This window comes from Ursus arctos, unplaced genomic scaffold, assembly GCF_023065955.2.
Source record: "Ursus arctos isolate Adak ecotype North America unplaced genomic scaffold, UrsArc2.0 scaffold_7, whole genome shotgun sequence".
Taxonomy (NCBI): domain Eukaryota; kingdom Metazoa; phylum Chordata; class Mammalia; order Carnivora; family Ursidae; genus Ursus; species Ursus arctos.
Window position 1 is genome coordinate 11,227,840 of NW_026623089.1, and position 22,734 is coordinate 11,250,573.

The following is a 22,734-nucleotide window of genomic DNA, read 5'->3' on the forward strand; positions in this document are numbered from 1 at the left end:
TCTTGATCTCTTTTTTTTTTAATGTATGAAGTCTCTTTAAATGAGCCATCATATAATATTAACACACTTTACATTTTAAGAGAAGCTAATAATTGGGAAATCTTAATGGTTTATCTCGGGATAAATTATGCTCCAATCTGAAGGATCCTGTTTTGCTTCGTTTTGTTTTTAAACACAAATCTTTGGTAGGAATATAAATCCAGTCTGATGTGTGCATAAAACCTACTTCATTGATATCCACTGTATAAGCTATTAATTGGCCAGTCAGTACTTTTATTCATGAATATGAGCATAAATCTATAAAGTAGGTCTTATGCAAACTCATGCATGAATTTAAATTTCTAAAGATATGAATTCATAGTATATTTAATATAATGTTTTGTTTTATATTTAAAGCCATTTCTGGGGCGCCTGGCTGGCTCAATAGGTAGAGCATGTGACTCTTGATCTCAGGGTTGTGAGTTCAAGCCCCATATTGGGCATAAAGCTCAGTTAATACATAAATGAGTAAATAAAGCCATTTCTGTTTTGTTTTTTTTTTTTTTACTACATTAGCAGAAATGCTTTTGTACCTCCTAACAGAAATAGAACACTATACATCCCTGAATATATTTCAGGGAGCCTCGTACATCAAGTAAGTGGAGTTACAAGTAATACTATCACTACACCAGCACCATTTTTTTCAGTCAGGTACCTGGTAGCTAAAAGTCTATCATATTGGGCTTCTAATTCTCCTACTAACTAAAAAGCCAATTATTAATTCATTAATCTTTCATACCTAGTAGTTACTCAATATTTCTTGACTGGTTGCTCTGTTGCCTACTAAAGGTTCCCCAAGTCTGGGTTTATAGAAAATTGACAATGACTCACAAGGAGAGGATCCAGGGCAAGAGGCTCTTAATTGGCACCATTTCGAAAATACCAAATGGTGGAATCAGAAGCATATTCAGGTCAGCTTACAATGCTTAGGATGAATTTAAATCCCTAATAATGACCTGCCATAAAATGAAATAATCTCTTACACTCTAAAAAAACTAGAAAAGTCAAACTTAAAGTATCATTGAGCAAAATGAATTTGTATATGAAAGTACATTTTCCATACAACTGTAGCTTATCCTCCCCAAAATGTTAAGGTGTTTTCTTATATGTTTATTGAAAATTTTAATGTTTCAAACCTACCTAAGTATAATTACATAAGTTTATGAAGTTTAATTGGTATTTTTTTTAGATTTACTTGAGAGAGTGAGAAAGAGAGAGAACGGGGGTAAGACGGGGTAAGGGGACAGAGAGAATCTCAGGCAGACTCCGCACTGAGCACAGAGCCCGACGCAGAGCTCTACCTCATGACCCCAAATCAAGAGTTGGATGCTCAACCGACTGTGCCACCCAGCTGCTCCATAATTGGGATTTTTATTCATGATGCAGGTCTACCATCATGAAGATAAATTACCGTTGGAGAGATGACACAAACATGCTTCAAGTTTGGAGGCCACGGCCGTTACAAGAGGGGACCCCAGGCCCACAGGCTGTAACCAACTTGAAAACCAAGTCAATTCAATCAGTAATCATTTTCTGCTTTGGATGGCTGAAACTGGGCCAACGTCAATGTAAATGAAAACTTACTAGATTTATCAAGATTTCTTTTTTTCAACACTTAGAGCTGATAATAATTTGATTGTAATCACTTCAGAATGTTCAATTGAAAAAAAAGTTCAAAAAGTATATAAGGGAAGAATTGTGGGTGGTCCATACATAGAGTCACTCTTACCATAACAATCCTCTTTTTCCAAAGCTAAAAACTTTTAATATCACCATCATAGGAATCACTGAGGAAAACAACTGGAGTTTAAGAACAAATGGGTCTGTAAGTGGAAACTGGAATGGTAGTGGAATAGCCTATGAGGCACTTTGGCCCATCTCTAAAGAATCTCTGCCTGAAAATGAGTATCTGCCCGTGAGAGATGTGCTCAGCAACACGAAGCCTCCTTGTCTGAGGACCCTTGAGAAAGCTCAGAGCTATGGGTCACATTCGTGTGTCTAGTTCAAGCGTTGCCCCTGCCAGGGAGGTGAAACCATCTGTACCAAGGAGACTGGAGCTCAGATTAGGGACAGGAGAGGTGATGGAAAATTCTGAAGTGTACAGTAATGGAAGAGGCTGAAGGGAGCCAAGAGAGGAGGTAAGGGCCATTCAGCACCGACATACCTGGGGAGAGAGTAAAAGGAAGAGGAAGGAAGCAGCAAAGAGTGAGGAGAAGATGCCACTTAGCTGCCTGCTTCCCAGACCCAAAGCCATTCACAGAATAGGTGCCCTAAACTACAAGTAAAGACTCTTCTAAGGATTAGCCAGGAACCTAGTCACCAATGAAAATTTCACCTCCAAAATAATTCGGAGATCCTCAGGAATAACAAAATGAATATAGAATGACTGGATTTGAGTTACATTTTAAATCATTCCTATTTTGGTAGAAATATAATGTCAGAAATAATACAGCCTTTCAAAATTTCCCTCAAAGCAACTTTAGTAATGAAAAAAATCACCAGAAGTTACCTAAAGAGAAAGGTATTTAACTTTTTAGTTAAGATAAAATCAGAAGTAATGACAACAGAGTACATCAAAAGCTCCCTTCCAACTTAAATGTTTTTAATGGCTTCATTGACATCTAATTTATAGACCATAAAATTCACCCATTGCAAGCATACAACTCAATGACTTTAATACATGTATGGAGTTGTACAACCATTACCCCGAACCTTATATGTTTGTCATAGTGTGAGTTGTCAGTAGACAATGAAACAATCTACTTCTCTCACAATGCAACCACACACAGACAATTATACTCACATTTAAACATAAGAAGCCCTACCAGCTTCTCTCCTCTTCCCTCGACAACTGGGGTTTTCTAATGGCTTTTTAGGAAAGCACTGAGGCAAGGCTAGTGACACTCCACTCATTCATCACTGCAGTATATAAAATATTTCACGTCATTACCGTCCTAGCAAAGTCTCCCCAGCAGACTAAAATCACACTTTTTAAACCATATGCATTATACATTTTACCATTTCAATGATTGAGACATCTTCACGACTTGAAGAGTGTAGAAACAGCAGATGGTGAGCACTATTTTAATGAATGAGAGCTACTTGAGTGAACGGTGTCTCTGGCTGTTCAACACTATGAGTAGTAACTCAATGACTAAAGCAAGAGCCTCTATTGCCAAATTAATCAAGATTCCTGACAGTTTTCAAACTATTTCTGAAAATATCATGGAATATATGCTTTTGCTTTTTATATTCTGATACTTCTTACCCTGAGCTTATCGTCTTCTCAATCTTCAAAATAGATTTGAAAGAGTTTTTGTGACCCATTTAAAGTCTGCAGCCTAATGCAACTTTTTCATGGATATCCGAGTGAAGATAACAGCAATCTCCCCAACATCACACAGAAAACAGAGGATACATCAATCATGTGGGCCTTTTGCACAGCTGCTGACTCTGCCAAGAACCATCTCTCCTCTCACTCCCCGCCCTTACCCTGTCCTTGTCCAGATTATCTCACTCATTTTTCAGGCTTTGACTCAGCACATCCTCAAGGATGCTGTCCATCCAGGGCCCCCACTGCACCAGTCAGGCCCCTCCATCATGTGCTTACAACAACTCACACTCTTCTGCAGAAGCTTAAGCCTAATGATCAAACAGCGTGATTGGGTAATTAATGTCCACCTCTTGGATCCAATCCTACACTCCTGGAAGTTTCAAGTTTTGTTCACCCTGCAGTCCCCATCACTGCGTGCAGACCTTCACATGCAGTAGGCACTCCATAATTATTTGTTAATCTCATAAGTATTTGCTGAATATTTATGAATAGCCCTGTTGTAGGCCAGCAGAGGGGGACACAGCCCCTGTCTCCCTGGATCTTATCCTTAGGGGATGGGGTGGGAGGGGACCAAGAGAAAAAAGGAAAACAAAAAATTAATGTGTAATTAACAGTTGTGATAAGATCTATCATTCTTAAGTTCTCCTAGACCCTACAATGGATAAAAAATGTTGATATTTCATGAAGCTTTTCTTTCATCTATTTAGCACAAGACACGTTCCTTCTATTTTCTGTTCTTCATATTGATAAAATCCCACTGATCAAACCAAAGTCAGACACATTCAAGTTGTGGGAGACAGACTACATTATACCCTAGCTGAAAGTCCACCTGCCTGCAAAAGAGGCCTTCCAAATCCAAGGAAGGCTAACAGTGCTAAAAAGGTATTTCCTAGACACCAGGGTTAACAGAACAATTTTCTGGCAGAGCCTGCTAAAAGGAAGGGCAATTATCAGCAAAGGATACAACTAAATAATACTTGAAAATTCTTCCATCACACATTTTTTTAAAAGGGGCACATGGATAATGGAATATAACTTTCACTGATGCTAATATTTAACCACTAAAAACATTACTTTTTATATATCCCCACCATGTAGTCTTTTAATGACATGTTCATATCATTAGTTTCAGCAAATATTAACATTATTGGAAAAAACAATCCAAGTTTAAAATTTATTCAAAATTATATAGCCAGGACTTAAGTGGTTCTCTAGTAGAATATCTGACACCTCCAAGTGACCTTTAAAACTAAGGGAAAAAATTAATAGCCAGCATCTATCAAATGCTTATTATTACCAAGAATCATGCTAAGCACTTAAGAGGAGCTTTATTAAATCTCACAATGATCATATCAAGGAGGTGTTAGCTTTGTCTTACAGTGGGCGACTGGAAGCTCAGATGAAGTAACCTGACCCAAGGCTCCTATGTGATCTTCGAGGTTAGTCCAACGCTGGGGTGGGTGCCTTAGTCAATGATATCTGGGGAATGGCCTAGCTCATTGTGAAACAAAGGGAAAGAAGTAACAGTGGGAATTCTCTTTGATATGCTTTTGTAATAATCATTCCAGTAGTCATTAAATTCCTGTTATGGGCTGAACTATGTACCCCCAAAATTCATATGCTGGAGTCTAACCTTCTATGTACCTCATAATGCGACCAGATTTTAGAGGAAGGGTCTTAAAGAGGTAATTAATTTAAAATGAATTTATTAGGGTGGGTTCTAATCCAATGTGACTGGTGTCCTTAGAAGAGGAAATTTGGACACAGATGAACACAGAGAAAGGACAGTGTGAACACAGACAAGAAGATGTGAAGACACAGGGAGAAGACAGCCATCTACAAGCCAAGGAGAAAGAAAGAAGAAACCACTTGCCAACACCTTGACCTTGGACTTCTAGCCTCTAGAATTGTGAGAATATAAATTTCTGTTAAGTCCCCCAGTCTATGGGACTTTGCTATGGCAGCCCTCACAAACTAATCCAGTTCCTAAGTCACGCCTGCTTACATTCCACAGAGCTCAGAGTTCAGTGACAGTCAGAACAGTGGCATGGCTCACCCACGCCGCTGTTATACTGTCAATGACATCTGTTCAAATAAACTTATGTTCCCATCTCACTTGGGAAGAACAAAAATTCGTGCATTGAAACGTGGAGAATAAGTAGGAGGGAAACAGGAGTGAGAAAGAGTTGAAGTACAGACATGTTATTCCCCCACCCTCAACCTCCAGAAGGTAAGATGCTCCCAGGGGAAAATGCACCTGAAGGGATCGTGTTAGCTCTAGTCCACCCTGGGAGCAAATCTCCCACCAGCCAGGCCGATGGTGTGGCCAGAGCAGGAGCATTAGTGGGGCTCAGGGAGGGGATGAGGCATCCCAGGGCGGAGAATTCAGGGAGTGAAGGGAGAAGAGGAAGATGGATGCAGAAGGGTGGGGAGCTGGGGGCGGCGTGGGGGCGGAGTGACACACTGGGGTGTGGCTGCAGTTCTCTCTGGTGGCTGGTGGGTGAGGGAAGGAAGAGCAGCGGGGGGCCCAGAAAAGATGTTCCTTTGCTTCCTCCCCACTCCCTCTCTTAAGAGTCAAACCTTAGAAGGGATGTGACAAGAGGAAAAAAAAAAAAAAAGTACAGAGATTACTTTCCCTGCCTTTCTTTCCTTTCTTACATTTTCTTTCTTCACCCCTCCCTTTTCCAAAATGTCCTGTTGACAGGAACCCCCACTGCTTATCAACAACTTTGCCAAACAAAGGCAAGCGGTGCCAGGAAGGACAGCACATGTAAACAAAGGCCGAGGCAGGAGATGCCTCACTCACCACCTCCAAAATGACCAGACTTTCACTGCATCACAAACTCATCGACCAACAACTTATATTTGTTCACGGCTTATATGAAACTTTTGGGTTATCTGCCAAGTCCAAGGCCTCCCGCTCTGACTGAAGAAGTAGACCTCTGGAACATGGTTGAACTTTGTGTTGTGAACTTACGACAGGGCATAAGAATCTCTTTCCCAAGGGTCTGAACTAGACTCACGGCTCAATTCTTGGTGGCTAGGCAGTCTGAAGTGGCTGTAGGGAACAGCAGCTGTCAGTTGGCTTGAGGGCTGCGGGTACCATGTAAGAGCAGAAATTTTGTCCTACATACACAGAAACAGAAAGCCAAAAGAGGAGAAAAATAAAAGAAATGTATAGGAGAAGCGGTGCTCAGAGACTACCTGCCCCAAAACGTAATCTCAGACCCTGTAAAACATCCACTTCTTGGTTTTGCCCTTGCATTCCTAATAAAACTTTGTTCTCTGCATGCTGATAGGTTTGTGTTCACAACCAAAGGAGCCTTGATAAAATAGTGATAATTTATTAAGTACCTCCAGGTGTATTATTTCATTGAAACTCACAATATTGTAGGGGAAAAAAGAGGGCAGTTACTTTTACTGTTGTTTTACAGCTTACAAAGCAGAGGCCCACAGGCATTGTGGCCCCAATGACTCAGCCTTTGTGAAGCCCCCTCTGATGTTCACTCTGGACTTGGCTATGTGACTTCCTTTGGCCAATGGAGTATTAGCAAGCTCAGTGACACAAGCAGAGCCTTGATGAAACTTTGCACACCGGGACTGGTCTTCTTGGTACCCAGCCCCCACCTTGAAAAAATGTTCAGGTGTCCAGGATAGAAAGAGGACCCAAGGGAAGGCCTTGCGAGATGAGTTACGTGGACAGAGACAACGAATGCTGTCACACAGACGACCTCAGACAACAGAAGAAAAAGGACAAAAGAGCCTCTTGGTCAATCCATAGAATCATGTGATATTATAGGTTGTTGTTTCAAGGCATTAATTCCTGGGGTCTTAGCAATAGATAAATGAAACCCATGTTAAGTAACCCCCTCTATACCTCAAAGCTAATAAATAAAGTTTGGGGATTCAGATCTCCTGACTGATTTCAGTGATTTATTCATTGCTCCAGGATCTGACTGAAACTGAAGAAAAATAACTCAAAAGTTTCACAAGCTTCATTTAAACAATAGAAAATGAGTTTTAGCTCAGAACACTCAGCTATGAAATTATCCTGTCAGCATATAAATGAATTAAAAATATATTTATGTAAATGTGGACAGGTAGGAGAGTGTTACTAAAATACTTAGCATGGTTATACAATGTCTAAATGCGTTTGTCCTCCTACCAAAAGAATTACAAACTACCAAAGACAGAATATACAACAATGTTTACAGCGGTATTATTTCTAATAGCAAAAATAAACCCCCAAACTATTACCCACTGACAGAGGAGAAAGGACAAATTATGATCTATTCATACAACGATAAAAATAAAGAACTAAAGCCACATACATCAACAGGGATAATCTCAAAAATATCAAGTTGAGTCGGGGGGTGGGGGGGAAGAAGTAGAAGAACACAAACAGCTTAATATCATTGATGTAAAGTACCCCAAATACAAACCTTAGCATCGTATTACTTAGGAATACATATGAAATAAAAGCAGTAATGAAAATCAAGGGAATAAACACAAAATTAAAAATAGTAGCTGCTCTTGGAGGGAAGAAAGCAGGACACATTTGGAGGAAGGCACAGCGAGGGATCCAAAGACACTGGTTATGTTTCATTTCCTAGTTTGGGTGGCAGATATGTGTTTTACAATAACCTATACTGTATATCTGTGGTAAACAGCTTTTTTGTACCCATGAAATATTACATAATAAAAGCAAATTTTAAAAAATAACCAAAGAATCTAGCAAAGGCACATTAGATGGTCTCCAGCAATACATGCTTTATAACACAGAAATCAACCTAGTTCCCAAACGCACAACAATTTTATTTTTTAAAGATTTTATTTTTAGGGCGCCTGGGTGGCTCGGTCGGTTACGCATCTGCCTTTGGCTCAGGTCATGATCTCGGGGTCCTGGGACCAAGTCCCATGTTGGGCTCCATGCTCATCGGGGAGTCTGCTTGAGATTCTCTCTCTCCCCCCTCTCTCTGCCCCTCCCCCTCCATTCGTGCTTGTTCTCTCTCTCAAATAAATAAAATCTTAAAAAAAAAAAAAAAGATTTTATTTTTAAGTAATCTCTATACCCTGTCAGGCTTGAACCCACAACCCTGAGATCAAGAGTCACATGCTCCACCCACTGAGCAGCCTGGCACCCCACAACAATTTTATTTTATAAGAGTAAGAAAGGCATACTACAGAGGTAGCTATACTCCCAATTACATGATAATAATGGTAAAGCTGCCTATTAGTTCATAACTCATTAAAACTAATGCCAAAGGAGAAACAGATATTTAAATATAGTGCTTAAAATATTTCAGTTAGTACTTTTCAGGACTTTTTGGAACCTGCCTATATAACATCTCTTTTCTTATTATCAAAATTCCCTCTGAACCCCAGACACAAGTGTCTGTCTTCTAAGCAAGGGTCTGGTGAGTAACCTAGACTTTTCATCAATTTGCCTGGCCTGGTTAGGATACCTGGAAGGGGCCACACTGCATGCTAAGAGAATCACAACCTTCCCTGGCCAGAACTGATCGTATCCAGAACAGACAGCTGACCCGGAGCAGGCCAGGCATGGTCTGCCATCTACCTACCTCACCAGCCTTTCTCCTACCCCCTTCTCCCTTGAAATCAGCGCGGAGGGTGTATCTATCTGTCAGAACACATACCGCAATTGTCAAGTAATTATACATTTATTTCAGTGATTACTTACTGTTGTCTGTCTTTCCAAACTGTAAGCCTCACAAGGGTGAGAGCCCGTCACTTTTTTCTCACTATTGCATCCTACCAACTAGCATAATTATACACAGTAGGTACTTGGTGCTTATACCTACTTAGGGCAGACCTAAAATTAGGGCAAAGGAATCAAAGCCATTACAGAATCCACATTCATCCTCAAAGAAGAAAATGCCATAGAACACCACATTAAATTTGACAAATTGAAGGACTTTATAGAAACATACCTGAATGAAGTTGAATTTTCCCAATAACACCTTCTACCAATCCCAAACAGATGGGATTCCAGGCAAGAAGTAGATCAGTAGCTGAAAGAAAATAAGCAATCGTGAGAAATTTTTCATCAGAAAACATAGTAAAACAATATCTTCAGCAGTCTACTTTAAATGATCAACATCCCCAAAGGGCAGTTATGAACATCCAGAACTGAATACATTACTATGAAGCCATTTGTGGAAAAGTATTAAACCCAAGGCCTGAATAAGGTTTCTGCTATAAGGACAGTTAGGGGGAGAGAAATGACAAGCTGAAACTCTCCTCAGATGGGAGGCAGTACTTTGGCGCCCTACAGTGGAGGAAAGAGGCTGGTACATGGCAAGAGGGCAAATCAGAGGAGTCCTCCACTGTCCCGCAGCTCATAGCCAGCTGCAGATTCAAAGACAAGGCCTGAGAAACAGTCAGAGAGAAGTCCACTTACTGGATCACACCATGAAAAATACCCTTTCCCAAAGAAGCTTACGCCACGCACAGAGATCCAGAAAGCTGGTGCTGTTTTATGTGACTTCTGCGGCAAAACCACTAAGAGCCAGTGCCTGTTCTTGAGTGCCTACTCTGTGCCAGGCATCCCAACGAGGGTTCCTCACAACACAACATGCTCTGGGTGACTTTTCTCAATTCTCCCAAGGATGGCACATAACATACTATTCTAGCGGACCAGGCTCATTCATTACACTCAGTGGATGTGTGAGGACGTCAAGACTTAATTCTCTTGCAAAACCCAGGTTGCAAAAGGCTGTTATACACATGGAGATAAATGTAACACTAGTGGTAGCTCAATAGCTGAAAAAATTACCAAGAATGAAAATAATATTTCCCTTAGTAGAAAATTAAAATTACGCTTTAATTATTACCATTTAAATTTTATTTTAGGGAAATTTATAATCAATCTATAACTCATGGGGTAATTACAGACTTAATAATTCATAGTCTCCAAATTCATTTGAGTTTTGACTATTGTATCTTGAATGTCTTTGTTGTTAATGATACATTTAGTGGGAGGCAAATAAAGTTGACTTCTCTTTGGGCAGAACTGCAATTCAACGCCACGCGTGCGTGACTCATGGCTTGTACTCTTAACCATTCTGCTACAGAACCTCTACATGGAACCAACCAATAAGACATTACATTTACACTTTAAGTAATATACATTCTTATTATAAAAGTCATACTGTATAAAATTGGAAAAAAATATTTCATCACTCCCATCCCACCAGCCAGGTAACTTATTTTGCTTTGTTTCAGGTCACATGTCCGTGTGCATACCGCATCACAAGACCTCAAATAGAGCAGTATATGCTAGTTTTTCTCTTGTAACATTTCATGAGTATTGTCTCATGTCTTTAAAATACTGTTCAAAATTGTAACTTCATGGCTGCATAATTTTCCACTAAAGGAAGCACTTCCTTACTCTTGGGCATTTACGTGATTTCCAGTTTTTCCCCTATCATTAAAAAATACTGTGATGGGGTGCCTGGATGGCGCAGTTGGTTGAGTGGTCAATGCTTGGTTTTGGCTAGGGTGCTGGCCTCAGGATCATGAGACCCAGCCCTGCATAGGGATCCAGCGCAGCCCGGAGTTTGCTTAAGACTCACTCCCCCAAAGGGGAGCCCTCTTACACTGTTGGTAGGAATGCAAACTGGTGCAGCCACTCTGGAAAATAGTATGGAGGTTCCTCAAAAAGTTAAGGATAGAACTACCCTATGACCCAGCGACTGCACTTCTAGGTATTTATCCAAAGGATACAAAAATAGTGATTTGAAGTGGCACCTGCACCCCAATGTTTATAGCAGCCATGTCCACAATAGCCAAACTACGGCAAGAGCCCAGATGTCCATCAACAGATGAATGGATAAAGAAGATGTGTGTGTATGTATACACACACACACACACACACGAATATTACTCAGCCATCAAAAAGAATGAAATCTTGCCATTTGCAATGACGTGGATGGAACTAGACTATATTAAGTGAAATAAGTCAGAGAAAGACACCATATGATATCACTCACACGTGGAATTTAAGAAACAAAACAGATGAACATAGAGGAAGGGAAGGAAAAATAAGATAAGGTAAAAATAGGGAAACAAACTATAAAAGACTCTTCACTATAGGAAACAAGCTGAGGGTTGTTGGTGGGGAAGGGGGTGGGGGATGGGGTAACTGGGTGATAGGTACTAAGGAGGGCACTTGATGTAATGAGCACTGGGTGTTATATGCAACTGATGAATCACTAAATTCTACCCCTGAAACTATTAATACACTGTATGTTAACTAAACTGAATTTAAATTAAAAAAAAAAAAAAGACTCTCTCCCTCTGCCCCTCCCCTACACGCTTGCTCTCGGTAAGCTAAATAAATCTTTTTTAAAAATACTGTGATAAATGACGAACATTATGCAAATATTTTATTGCCTCTGTAATTAACAGCTCTAGGACAGATTCCCAGGAATGAAATTAGTAGGTGAAAACATTAGAAAATTTAAAGCTTTCAGATATTACCAAATTGCTTTCTACAGGGTTACACCAACTTAGACTTCTGCCAGAAACATAGGAGAATGCTTGTTTTAAAGTACTCTTGCCACCATTTAGAATTTCTTTTTAAATTGTTCTCATTTGCTGGTTTCCATTGCCTAAATGATGTTTATTTTCTTTTCATTGCAGGTAAAATTAAACATTTAATTATAAAATTGGCTGCTTATGTTTCTTCTTCTAGGATTTTCTCATTCACATCTTCTAACACTTTTGTATATTCCTTATTGATATGAATCCTTTTATATTAAAGATGTCGACTCTGACATGTTTGTACCTATTTTTAATTTTTAATTCTTATACCGCTCCTTTTTCCATTATCTTTACACTTAAAAAGTTGTTCTTCACCCAATATTACGTAGTTATTAATTTTATTTCCTTGTTAATTTTTAAAAGTCTATCTACTCTACTGGAATCCACATTGGTGTACAGACTAAAAATACCCTGATTTCTCTTCAAACAATGTGCCAGAATCTCTGTATCAGGCAGGCCGAGTCTCAGCATGTACCAACACAGATGCCCCTCTGAGGAAAGAGCTCCCACTATCCATAACCCTGTACCCTGACCCCAGATGAATAGACCACAGCTGTAGGACTCTACCCTTTGGGTACCAAATGAGCTCTAGAAATACGGAAGAGGAAGACAACGTTAGAGGTAAAGCATCCAGGGACAGTTACACAGAAGTGGAACTTCAAGCAGAAGGAAAGCAGCAAGAAAAATAATGCAGAGGAAAGTGCAAGGTTTGTTCTTGAATGGTCCCTTCAGTGGAGAAACACTTATCAAGTACCTGCCAGGAACCAAGCACTGTACCAGGCTAAGAAGATATAAAAATAAAGGAGCAAGCTCTCTGGAACAGAAGACCAGCGGCTGCAATGGATGGCTTCCGATGATAAGATTGGAAAAAGTAAACTGAGGCCAATTGTGGAGAGATTTGAATAAAAAACTAATGACTGTGGCTTCCTGGAGACCAGGGTAGGCGGATAATGGCATAAATAAAACAAGACTGCAGCCAGGGATTAGCTGACAGCATTGACAGGAGGTAGAGCCTGAGTAGGGAAAAGACAAGTGTGTTCCAACAGTCTTAGCCTGAAACAACCCGGAGCTATGCAGCCCACGGGAGCGGGGTGGGCAGCAAGTGAAAAATGCATAGGAGGTTAACATGAACCACTACAGAGGAAGCCAGGAAAGGACAGGAAGAGAATAAATGAAATAAAAAATGCCACTGAAATATCTCTTCTCTCCAGAGTGGGAGAAGCAGAAGGGACAGGGTATACAGCAGCTGAAAGAGAAGGTGGGTGAGAACCTCCTAACTCAATACTCTTTCCCATCTTTGGCATTTTGAGCCAGGCAAATACACCAGCCGTTCAAGAAATTAAAAATAAAAAAAAAAAAACACAAAAACTAGAAAAAAACTATCAAGATGACTAAGTTCTGTGCTCTAATGACTAAAAAGAATAGTCACAGATAATCTTTGAGGTCCAGAGAGAGCCAGTTAAACCCATTACGACTGAGTTCCTAATGGGATGATCAAGGAGAAATAACCAGAGGAGATATTCAAGGAGGAAAACAAGATGCTGAAGTCAAAAGTACAGGTGTAAAAGTTGACCTTGGAAAGGAATGACACTACCTTTTTTCCAGGTCTGGAAGGTGAAAGGCTAAATATAGTAATGGAGAAGCAGCAAAGGAAAAGATCAGATGGCCTTGACTCAGTAAAAACAGGAGTCAAAGTCCTCTTCCATTTGCAGGGAGGAAGGACAGAGGGGGACAGAGAGGGGCACAGCAGGTTCCAAAATGCTTGGCATGGTGAGGGATATCCAGAAAGTCAATTTTAAAAAGTTCTATGTGTGCTTGAAACTTGGTGTTTTCAAGAAAAAAGGTGTCAGTCTATTAGTGGGTCATGAAATCGATTGTGTATAATGATCAGCATTAACATCAATGAAACAGAATAGAACAGAAAATAGAAAAACTGCGCAGTAAAGAGAAACATTTCATGACACTTTCTTGCTCCTGGTACATACATACAGGTATGTGTTCACCAGGACATGACTTAAAAAGTATTCCTTATTATGGATCTCAAACATTTGAACAGACTATTGAACTTTGGGGCTCATCATTTCAACTTTGTTGATTATTTTGCTCAACGCCTGTATGTACTTGCTAATATTTTTGACTGCTTCACTGAAGTTTTTGAGAGAAGGCTTATTTTTTTAAATCTCACACTTTGTGTATATTTTTCCATTTATCCTTCTTAATTTTTGCTTTAGATTTTGAGACCGCATTGTCAGGCACATGGACATTCGGGATTAATACACCTTCCTGGTGAACTGCTGTTAATCAGGATGTAATAAGTGCCTTTATTTTAAATAATGCTCTTTGCCCTGAAGCCAAGTTTGTCTAACATTAATATTGTGAAAGAAATGCAGTAGGCATTAGAAAAGGATAAATATGAACATTGCTAACCCGAATGTATCACTTCTACTCCTCACCGCCTTCGGGACAAAGTCCAAATTCCTTGAAAAGGTCTGCATGGGCTGGTCCTGTCCACCCTCCTCCTGCCTCCCCCCACCCCCGCATCCTGGCCTTCCTGCAACCGTCCAGCAGTGTGCGCAGGCTGGGTCTGGAATGCTGCTCCCCACCCACTTTCTGCCTGCTTTTCATTCCAGACTCAGAGCAAGTCACCAGTGTGCCCTGATATATTCTCCATTCCACCCACCCAGTAGAATTCATCAGGCACTCTTTTGTGGCCCTTCTGAACCTTCCTCCTATTTCCATCATGGCACCTTATTTTGGTTTCTAATTATTGGCATCTAATTATTGACTTCCCTATCTCCCTGAGGGAACAGGAAGCTCATCGAGACCTAGGTTCGTTTAGCTTTATGTCCCCGGTACATGGTACACAGCAGGTTCCAAAATGCTGAATGGACAAAAGAAGGTATGGCATGGGATTGGAGAGGCAAGTTGAGGTCAGGTAATTTACACTGAGTCACAGTGTAAAGAAGGGTTCACTACTTACAGTGGCAAAGTTGAGGTCACTAGGTCTATTTCAGATAAAGACGTTAGGGCTGGCTGTGCCCAATACAACACAAGCTTGTCAAAATTAGAACACCATTTCCCACTTAGTCCAGGGCTCTTTTTAATGTACCTCTGACACCATAAGGTTCCCTACAAAACATTCTGGAGTGTAATACCTTCATTTTACATTTGTACAGGGCTTTCAGCTCCCCAACATCATTCCAGCTGCACAAGCCAGAACCTGGGAGTTATCCAAAGTGCTTTTCTTCCTTCCCAAGTCCTATTGATTTTCTCCTCAATATCTGATGACTGCTTCACTTCTCTCCAAACCCACTGCCACTAACCCTAACCTTCCCCATCTGGATCATTCAAAACGCTCTTGTCAGCCCTACCTCCGGCAGGCTGCTTACACATAATAGGCACGCAAATACTGAATGCAGGGAGGGCTCTAGACAGCTTGGTACTGGGGGGTGAAGAGCTGTAAGGAGGAGGCTGAAGAACTACACAGGGACCACTCGGGGGGACAAGAGAGAGTAAACACAGGAGCCGTTCCATCCAGACAGGGCAGATTTGCATAGGAGACTGAATGTAAGGACCAGTGTGTGGACATAAGAGGGCGGGCCTCATGCCAGAGATCCAGGTGCCAGGAAAGGGCCAGGTACACAAGGACAGCCTGGGCAGACACTGGAACCAGGAGACTAGAGTCTGGAGATGTGGGCACGGTGAGGGTACCGCCTGCCCTCTGTGCCCCAGGTGAAGAGTCTCAGCTCCACTGCAGTCTCTGAACCCCTCTCGGCAACAGCTCCTCTGCCGTAAGTGGAAATTCCATCCAACTTGCAGGGTTTGTAATAATCAGCAAATGAGAGAATTATGCAAAAGTGCCCAACACAACGTCTGGCACATAAATATTCAATAACCTTTGGCTCAAGTTGGGAAATGTATATATGTTTAGAATTCCAGGTTCCCACCACTCAAATATTTCCAAGATTTTTATTTCAAGGGTCTACATATGGATTTTGTTAAAGAGGAAAGGAGAAAAGAAAAAAAAAACCTTCAAAATGTTTTTACTTATTAAATCTTATGGCAGGACATAATTCCTGAAAGCCTTCTCAGAGTAATAGATGTTTCATGAAAATAATCTCAATGCCTAGATATGCACCAGAATCTCATTTCCTCAAAACATGAAACATGGACCTATAGGTCTGAACAGTTCATAACTAGGCATCCGGTCTCGGTCCCAGCAACCCATTTGGGTCCAAACGGCAAACTGAGCACGAGAGGCAGCTTCCTCCCTTCCCCTAGACCCTCTACACACAGGAGAGAGGGAGAATCTAGAAGAGGTAAAATCTAAAAGGAGGTAAAAATATAGTTGGAGAAAAGACACAAATATTGGTACACTTTCATAATGTATGTGAAAATAAGTACTAAATCATGAGAAACCATAGAAAAATATAAATAGAATGTATAACTATTAATCAGCAACAGAAAGACACCTGACGAAAATTCAAGCTATCCAATGGAAGATGAAGAAAGTGGTAGGAAAAAGAAAAAACAAAACAACAACAAACTACATACACACAATAAATGGAAAACATAAGTAAAAGGTAGAAATAACTCCTAATATACTAATAATTAAAATAAGTGTAGTTTCAACTAACCACTTAAAGGAGAGACTTAAGTCTCAACTCTGTTTATTTAATTCTATGCCTGTTTTATTTGCCACTGGTAGCAGGCACTCATTTAATAGTTATTGAACCAAATGAATGAATAATAAGTAAAAGTAAGCATGAAATACTGAAATGGAAAATGGATTTCTCCTACCAACTGCTGATCTTCAATGACATTTAATAAGACTAACATCTTGTTTTTACGGTTTTTAAAGGAAGCCCCAAAAGACCAGTCTTTTCCAGTATGGCACTCTTAATGCTAAAAGCATTTATCTTTCAATAAATATAATAAATAATGCAGTTGTGATTTCTCACAATGGAAGACTTACCTGAAAATTCGAGGAAACTTTAAATTATCTTAAAAGGTCTAGCAGGGGCACATGGCTTCCCTTACCCATGTACAGACAAGATAAAACAATAGAGGATGGCCTAAACAGGCAACATAACCTGCACAGGAAGGGAGTGGAGGGTGTCTTTCTTTAAACTGCTGGGACTCTGTTGCCTAGTATAGCACTGTGCACACAGTACGCTTCAAAATGGGTGTTTTTAACCTGTTACTCTTCACTAAGGAAATAAAGGGTGGTATTTGCGGAGTCTGTATATACAGAGGACACATGCAGATAGTAGTCTGAGCATATGTGTCAACTACGCTCGGTAATGGACACCCTGTCACCAATATTAATGGCTACTCTGGAGCCAGAAGGACTCGCATGGCAGAGAGGGCGACCAGTGGGCATCTTTCCACAAAGAACAGCCAGGTAATGGATCTGCTCCAACAAACAGATTGCTCCCTAATCTTTCCTTCGGAAAGTACAGTCCCATGTGTCATGCAAATCTGAAAGAGAAACATTTGAGATCTGCAAATAGGTTTTAAAATTTAGGAATTTCAAAGTTACCTAGTAGAGGTAACTTACAAATTACCAAAGTATAGCACTTTAGAAATAATGCCAAATTTAAATTAGTGAAATAATTAAAGTCACATACACCCGAAGACATTTGGGTATTTTGTCATAGCTCAATTGTTTGACCCATTAGGTCAACATTTCCACTCTTATTTCAGACCCATTTGGCAGTACATGGCTTCTATTTTCACATGCCCTCCTCTTCCTGGTACACAGAAAACAAGTGATTAAATAATGTGTGCCTGCAGAATGCATGAGTCATTCATTCCAAGTGCCCAGAGTGACTGGCGCTCCCTCAGCCCAAGATAAGCCTGCTTTTCACACATCTACTGAAGTTTATAGGTAGTTTCACTTGTGTCTTTAAGAAAAAAAAAAAAGAAGGTGCTAGAGTATGCATAAATAATCAGACCCAAGTTTCATTTCCTGCTAAAGACAAAGGATATTATTGCTCTGAAAAGACAATCACCAACACCAAAGTCAAACAGATGAGGACAAGGGTTCTAACACGAGGAACTGAAAGTTTCCATTGTTAGCTCATGCTTCAGTTCTCAAAATTTAATTAAGCAAGGAAAACAGGTTAGGGAATAATTTGACTCAGGTGCCATCTTATAAATGCAAAGTTTGATACACATATTTTTGAACTCTCTAATGGTAATTATTTTCCAGCGTTCAGCAAGCTAAGGAGCTAATCCAATTTAGAAGTTCTAGCAGATGGTGATTTCCCAGTGTGAACTCTAACTCAATGGTTGCTGGTCCTGGCTTTTCAGGATCATCATCTGGGAGCTTTAGAAAATGCGGATGCCTGGGCCCCTCCCCTTCAGAGAGTCTGACTCAGTTGGTTAGGGTGGGGCCCTGGCACAGGTATTTTTTAAATTTCCCCCAGGTGATTCTAATGTACCAGCAGATTGAGAATTACTGGTCTAAGGCATTGCAGGTTACTGGGTGGAACCTGCCTTAGTAATTTTGTCCTATCAGTCTGATTCATAGATGATGCCTGCACCATGTAGGACTCGAATCACTTTCATGAAATAAAGTACTACGATCTACATAAAGATCTCATAACATAGTTAGTTGGCATAAAAGCTGATCTAAGCTAGTATAAAGAAATATTTCAGAAAATAACCCTAAGAATACTTAAAAGATGAGAGACACTACTTAGGAAAGGGATCTTAAGAATTTCTAGACTTTTCTATTAAAATAGGGATCTAATTATGCTGCAGTAACAGAGCCACGAAGTTTTGACCATGATCATGAAGGATATCAGAAATTGTTTTTTAAACTCTACAATAACCAATCTAAAAATTGTTACGATTCTTGGACATGTAAAGTTCCAATTGTCACATCTCAAGAAAAGGCCAGTGCAACTCCAAAAAGACAGAGGACAATCAAAGAAAAAAAGACTTTTGTGAAAGGTCAGATCATATAATCGGGTTCTGGGAGGACCTGCTAGAAATGTATAAAATTATGAAGGCATGGACTTCACAGTCCATTCAGAACACTAGCACAGGAGACACACATGTTTAAAAGACATGGCTTGAGAATAAATGAAGGCAAGTACAGCTTAAATTACAATTTTCCAAACTCATTACCTTAAGAAGCTGACAATTTAGTCAGTTCAAATAAGGATTAGATAAATCCTCAAGTAATAAACTCATAATGCATTACCCAAGGGTTGGGATATACCCCTCACCTGTGCTCCCCTAAACTGCTCTTTGATATATCTTTCAGAAATAGGATCCTGAAAGCTAAATCAGAGCTAACAATTGGTATTTTCCTTCCTCATTTTAGAGCTCTCTACCAAGATGCATAAAATTAGCACTTCAATTAAATATATGCAACCTTTCTCCCAGCTGGTGTTTAAATAATTTCCTAGCCTTTCCTAAAAACTTTGTTCGAAACTATTACTCTCTTCCATCTAGGTTGGCTTGGATAGTCATTCTGCCGCCATATGTCCCCACCAACAAAAAGCTGGCCTTCAAACCCACCATCGGGTCTAGGATTTGCCCTTTTAATTGGCCAAATGAAGATGCTTCTAGATCAAACACAGAGTGTCCTGTGGGTGGGAGGTAAGGGGGAGAGCCTGTACTATTTCAGTCTGGCCAGTAGGCACTACTCATTCTCATAAACCCTTTTTTCTTTCTTTCTTTTTTTTTTTTTTGAGTACCCAATTAGAATGAAGTCATTATGCATACAAAGAGTTATGTCTGCCAAGAAAAAAAGTCCTTAAAAGTTTATTAGTGTATATAGCTAGTTTTTCCCAGGGCTTTCCACTCTTAGAGAAGCAATCAGACTATTTAGAGCTAGAAGCAGCTTCACAGAATCAAATAAAAGAGCACCTTTTTTCCCATTTTCTTTATTAGGAAGAAAAACAGATTTTCACCACCTTGAAAAAAAAGACAACACTAAAACCTCAAATTTTAATACCCAACCCAAGCCTCCCAACAGAACTGGGCCTTAAGCTCTGTCACAGCATCTGTCACTCTAGAATCCTGTGTAAGTCTCTCCCCCATTGGACCACAGCCTCAGCTACAGGGTACAGTGTTTTATCCACCTTTTTCTTTGGCACAGTGCCCAGCAGACAGGTCTTCAATAAATGTTGAAAGAATAAATAAATGACTCACAGAATTTCAGACTGAATAGAATTTGGAAGGAGAAAAAAATAGAACACAAAATTACAGGGAGGAAATGAGGCTGCTGCTTTGTGAAAAGGGAGTTCAGATGCCCCCCCCCAACTCACGATGGTCTGACTTATGACTTTTTGACTTTACAATGGTGCAAAAGCAATATTCATGCAGTAGAAACTGTACTTCGAATTTTAAATTTTGATTTTTTTTTCCTGGTCTAGTGTTATGCCAATACCATACGTTCACAATGCTAGGCAGCCCCCTACTACCTGTAGCTCCCAGTCAGCCCTGTGATCCCAAGGGTAAATAACCCACACGCTTAACAACCATTCTGTACCCATACGACCATTGTTTTCACTTTCAGGGCAGTATGCAATAAATTACAGGAGACATTCAACACTTGATTATGAAACAGGATTTGCATTAGATGATTTGCCTATTGAAAGCTAATTGAAGTGTTCTGAGCACACTCAAGGCAGGCTATGCTAAGCTATGTTTGGTAGGTTAGGCGTATTAAAGGCACTTTTAACGTAGGATATTTTCAACTTACAATGGGTTATCAGGATGTAACTCCATCGTAAGTCAAGGGAGATGTGCACTGGAAAGAGGTAAAGGGGAATAAATGAAATAGCTACTAGAGATGAATCCTGGAAGTCAAGAAGCACAACTGCCCAGAAGGAAGAGTAGCAAGCTATTACTCTGCTCAACACTATGGTCTGTTGCCCGAGGGTGGGGGATGTATATATGCCTGAAATAGGGAGAAGAATGTATATACCTGGCATAAAAACAATGTATAATGATATTCAGAAGCATCATTAATATTATACATGCAAACTACTAAAATTAAAAACATTATGGCAGTGCTTAAAATTTCCTAGTATTTCAGATTTTGTGACTGTTTCAAATTGTATATATTGACCATTGCAGAAACCGAAATTTGAAGTTCAGTATAAGTGAAAAGTTGTTTCAAAAAAAAAAAAGATTCATAAAGAAAATGTACTTTCAGGGGCGCCTGGGTGGCACAGCGGTTAAGCGCCTGCCTTCGGCTCAGGGCGTGATCCCGGCGTTATGGGATTGAGCCCCACATCAGGCTCCTCCGCTGTGAGCCTGCTTCTTCCTCTCCCACTCCCCCTGCTTGTGTTCTCTCTCTCACTGGCTGTCTCTATCTCTGTCAAATAAATAAAATCTTTTAAAAAAGAAAAAAAAGAAAGAAAATGTACTTTTAAATAATCCCACTATCAAGTTAAAGAAATGAATGCTTAAACTTGAATGAACCTGAAATAAAATGAATTAACTTAAAAGAAAAAACAACAAGGAACACTGACCTAAAATCAACCTGTGTTTCATTCAACCAGCCTTACCAAAGAAAGCAGGCAGGAGTGGATGCTTTTTTTGTGAATGAGAGCAGTTTCTTTAAGGGTCTCACAGCAACCGGAAAATGAGTCATCCTAACAGCATAGGATTTAATTAAGATCCTACCAGTATGTGTTGTGATAGTACTATAATGCTAAATGTTCAGGGTTTATCATCAATTCTAAAATACTACTTAACACATTATCAACAGCTACTGATAATTTAAAAAATGTATTATTTCTTTATTTTGTTAAATATACTCCAAATGTTCTTCTCAGCTCAATTATGGTCAGTTAATACATAATGATTATAACTCAGACTAGCTAACAAGTAATTTGTTAGAGGTTCTAGGACATTGTTGTTACTTCTCAGGGCTTGTGTTTGCAAGACTAAATTTTCAAAGGTTATATTTTAAAACATTTGCACAGAAATAGACCAGTTTAGTTTATTCATAGAAAGATAGTAATACAGCTTACAAAGATCTAACCCATTTAAATCCCCATGAAACCACACCAAAGTTAGACTATGCCTCTGAGAATCCGCACGATCAACAGAACAAACTAGTTTGATTTTCCAATAGTCTAGCATCTATCTGCAAATCCATCACCTAATTTTGTTATAAATCACAAGGACCAAATTCAACAACAGGCGATTTTTTTTTTTTTTTTGCATAAGGGCCAGTTTAAGAAAAATAAAAATGTCTTTGTATCCCATTTATTTTCATTGAAAAAGACAAGAGATTTACTGACTTTAAAAGTTAGATTTCCCCCCTTTATGAGTAAAATGAAGATAAGAACAGGTTTTTTTGGTTGGCAAGAGAGGCAGTGTTCTGGTCTTCCGTTCTTATAGTCTCTGTTTAATCCTCCCAACAGCCCGTTTGCTGCTCAAGATACACAGGGTCGATCAGGGACTAGAATCATTTCAATTCATTCAATATAATTTTTACAGAAGACCTGCTATAGGCCAGGTGCTCAGGAAATGGCAATAAATCTATACTTCTGTCTCCTTACTGGGGCCAAGTTAGGCTGGGCAGTTAGGACAAAGGGGAGTCATGCTGCTAAGGCATCTGGGAGCTGCACGATTGCAACCAAATTTCTGAAACACCAAGCTGTCAGGATTCCCTGGTTTCTGGCACCTGGTTTCTGGCACCAAAGGCCTTGACAATGCCTCTTCTCTGAAGCCAGCCTTTGGCAAGCCTGGCATCTGCTGGCTCAGGCCTGATCAGAACACAAGCGTCTAGGAACCAGTGACTCTACAAAGGTTCTGGCCCT

At 39.9% G+C, this 22,734-nt stretch overlaps 1 protein-coding gene across 4 annotated transcripts in view; it reads right to left on the reverse strand.

Annotated features, from left to right (window-relative positions):
• The window catches only part of INPP5F (inositol polyphosphate-5-phosphatase F), an 83,815-nt gene that overhangs the window by 54,517 nt on the left and 6,564 nt on the right, over window positions 1-22,734 (reverse strand). Inside the window, exons 1-2 of one of the 4 annotated variants that reach the window (XM_044382196.3) lie at window positions 9,325-9,401; window positions 6,397-6,499 (exon numbers count right to left, since the gene is read on the reverse strand). Coding sequence is in view for 2 of the 4 variants with exons in the window: in XM_026494259.4 (XP_026350044.2) it covers window positions 9,325-9,405 (81 nt within the window). In the remaining 2 variants the exon portion in view is untranslated. Of the gene's footprint in view, window positions 1-6,350; window positions 6,376-6,396; window positions 6,500-9,324; window positions 9,406-22,734 lie in introns of those variants that run through there. The other 3 variants (XM_026494259.4, XM_044382194.3, XM_044382195.3) reach the window with 3 other exon arrangements.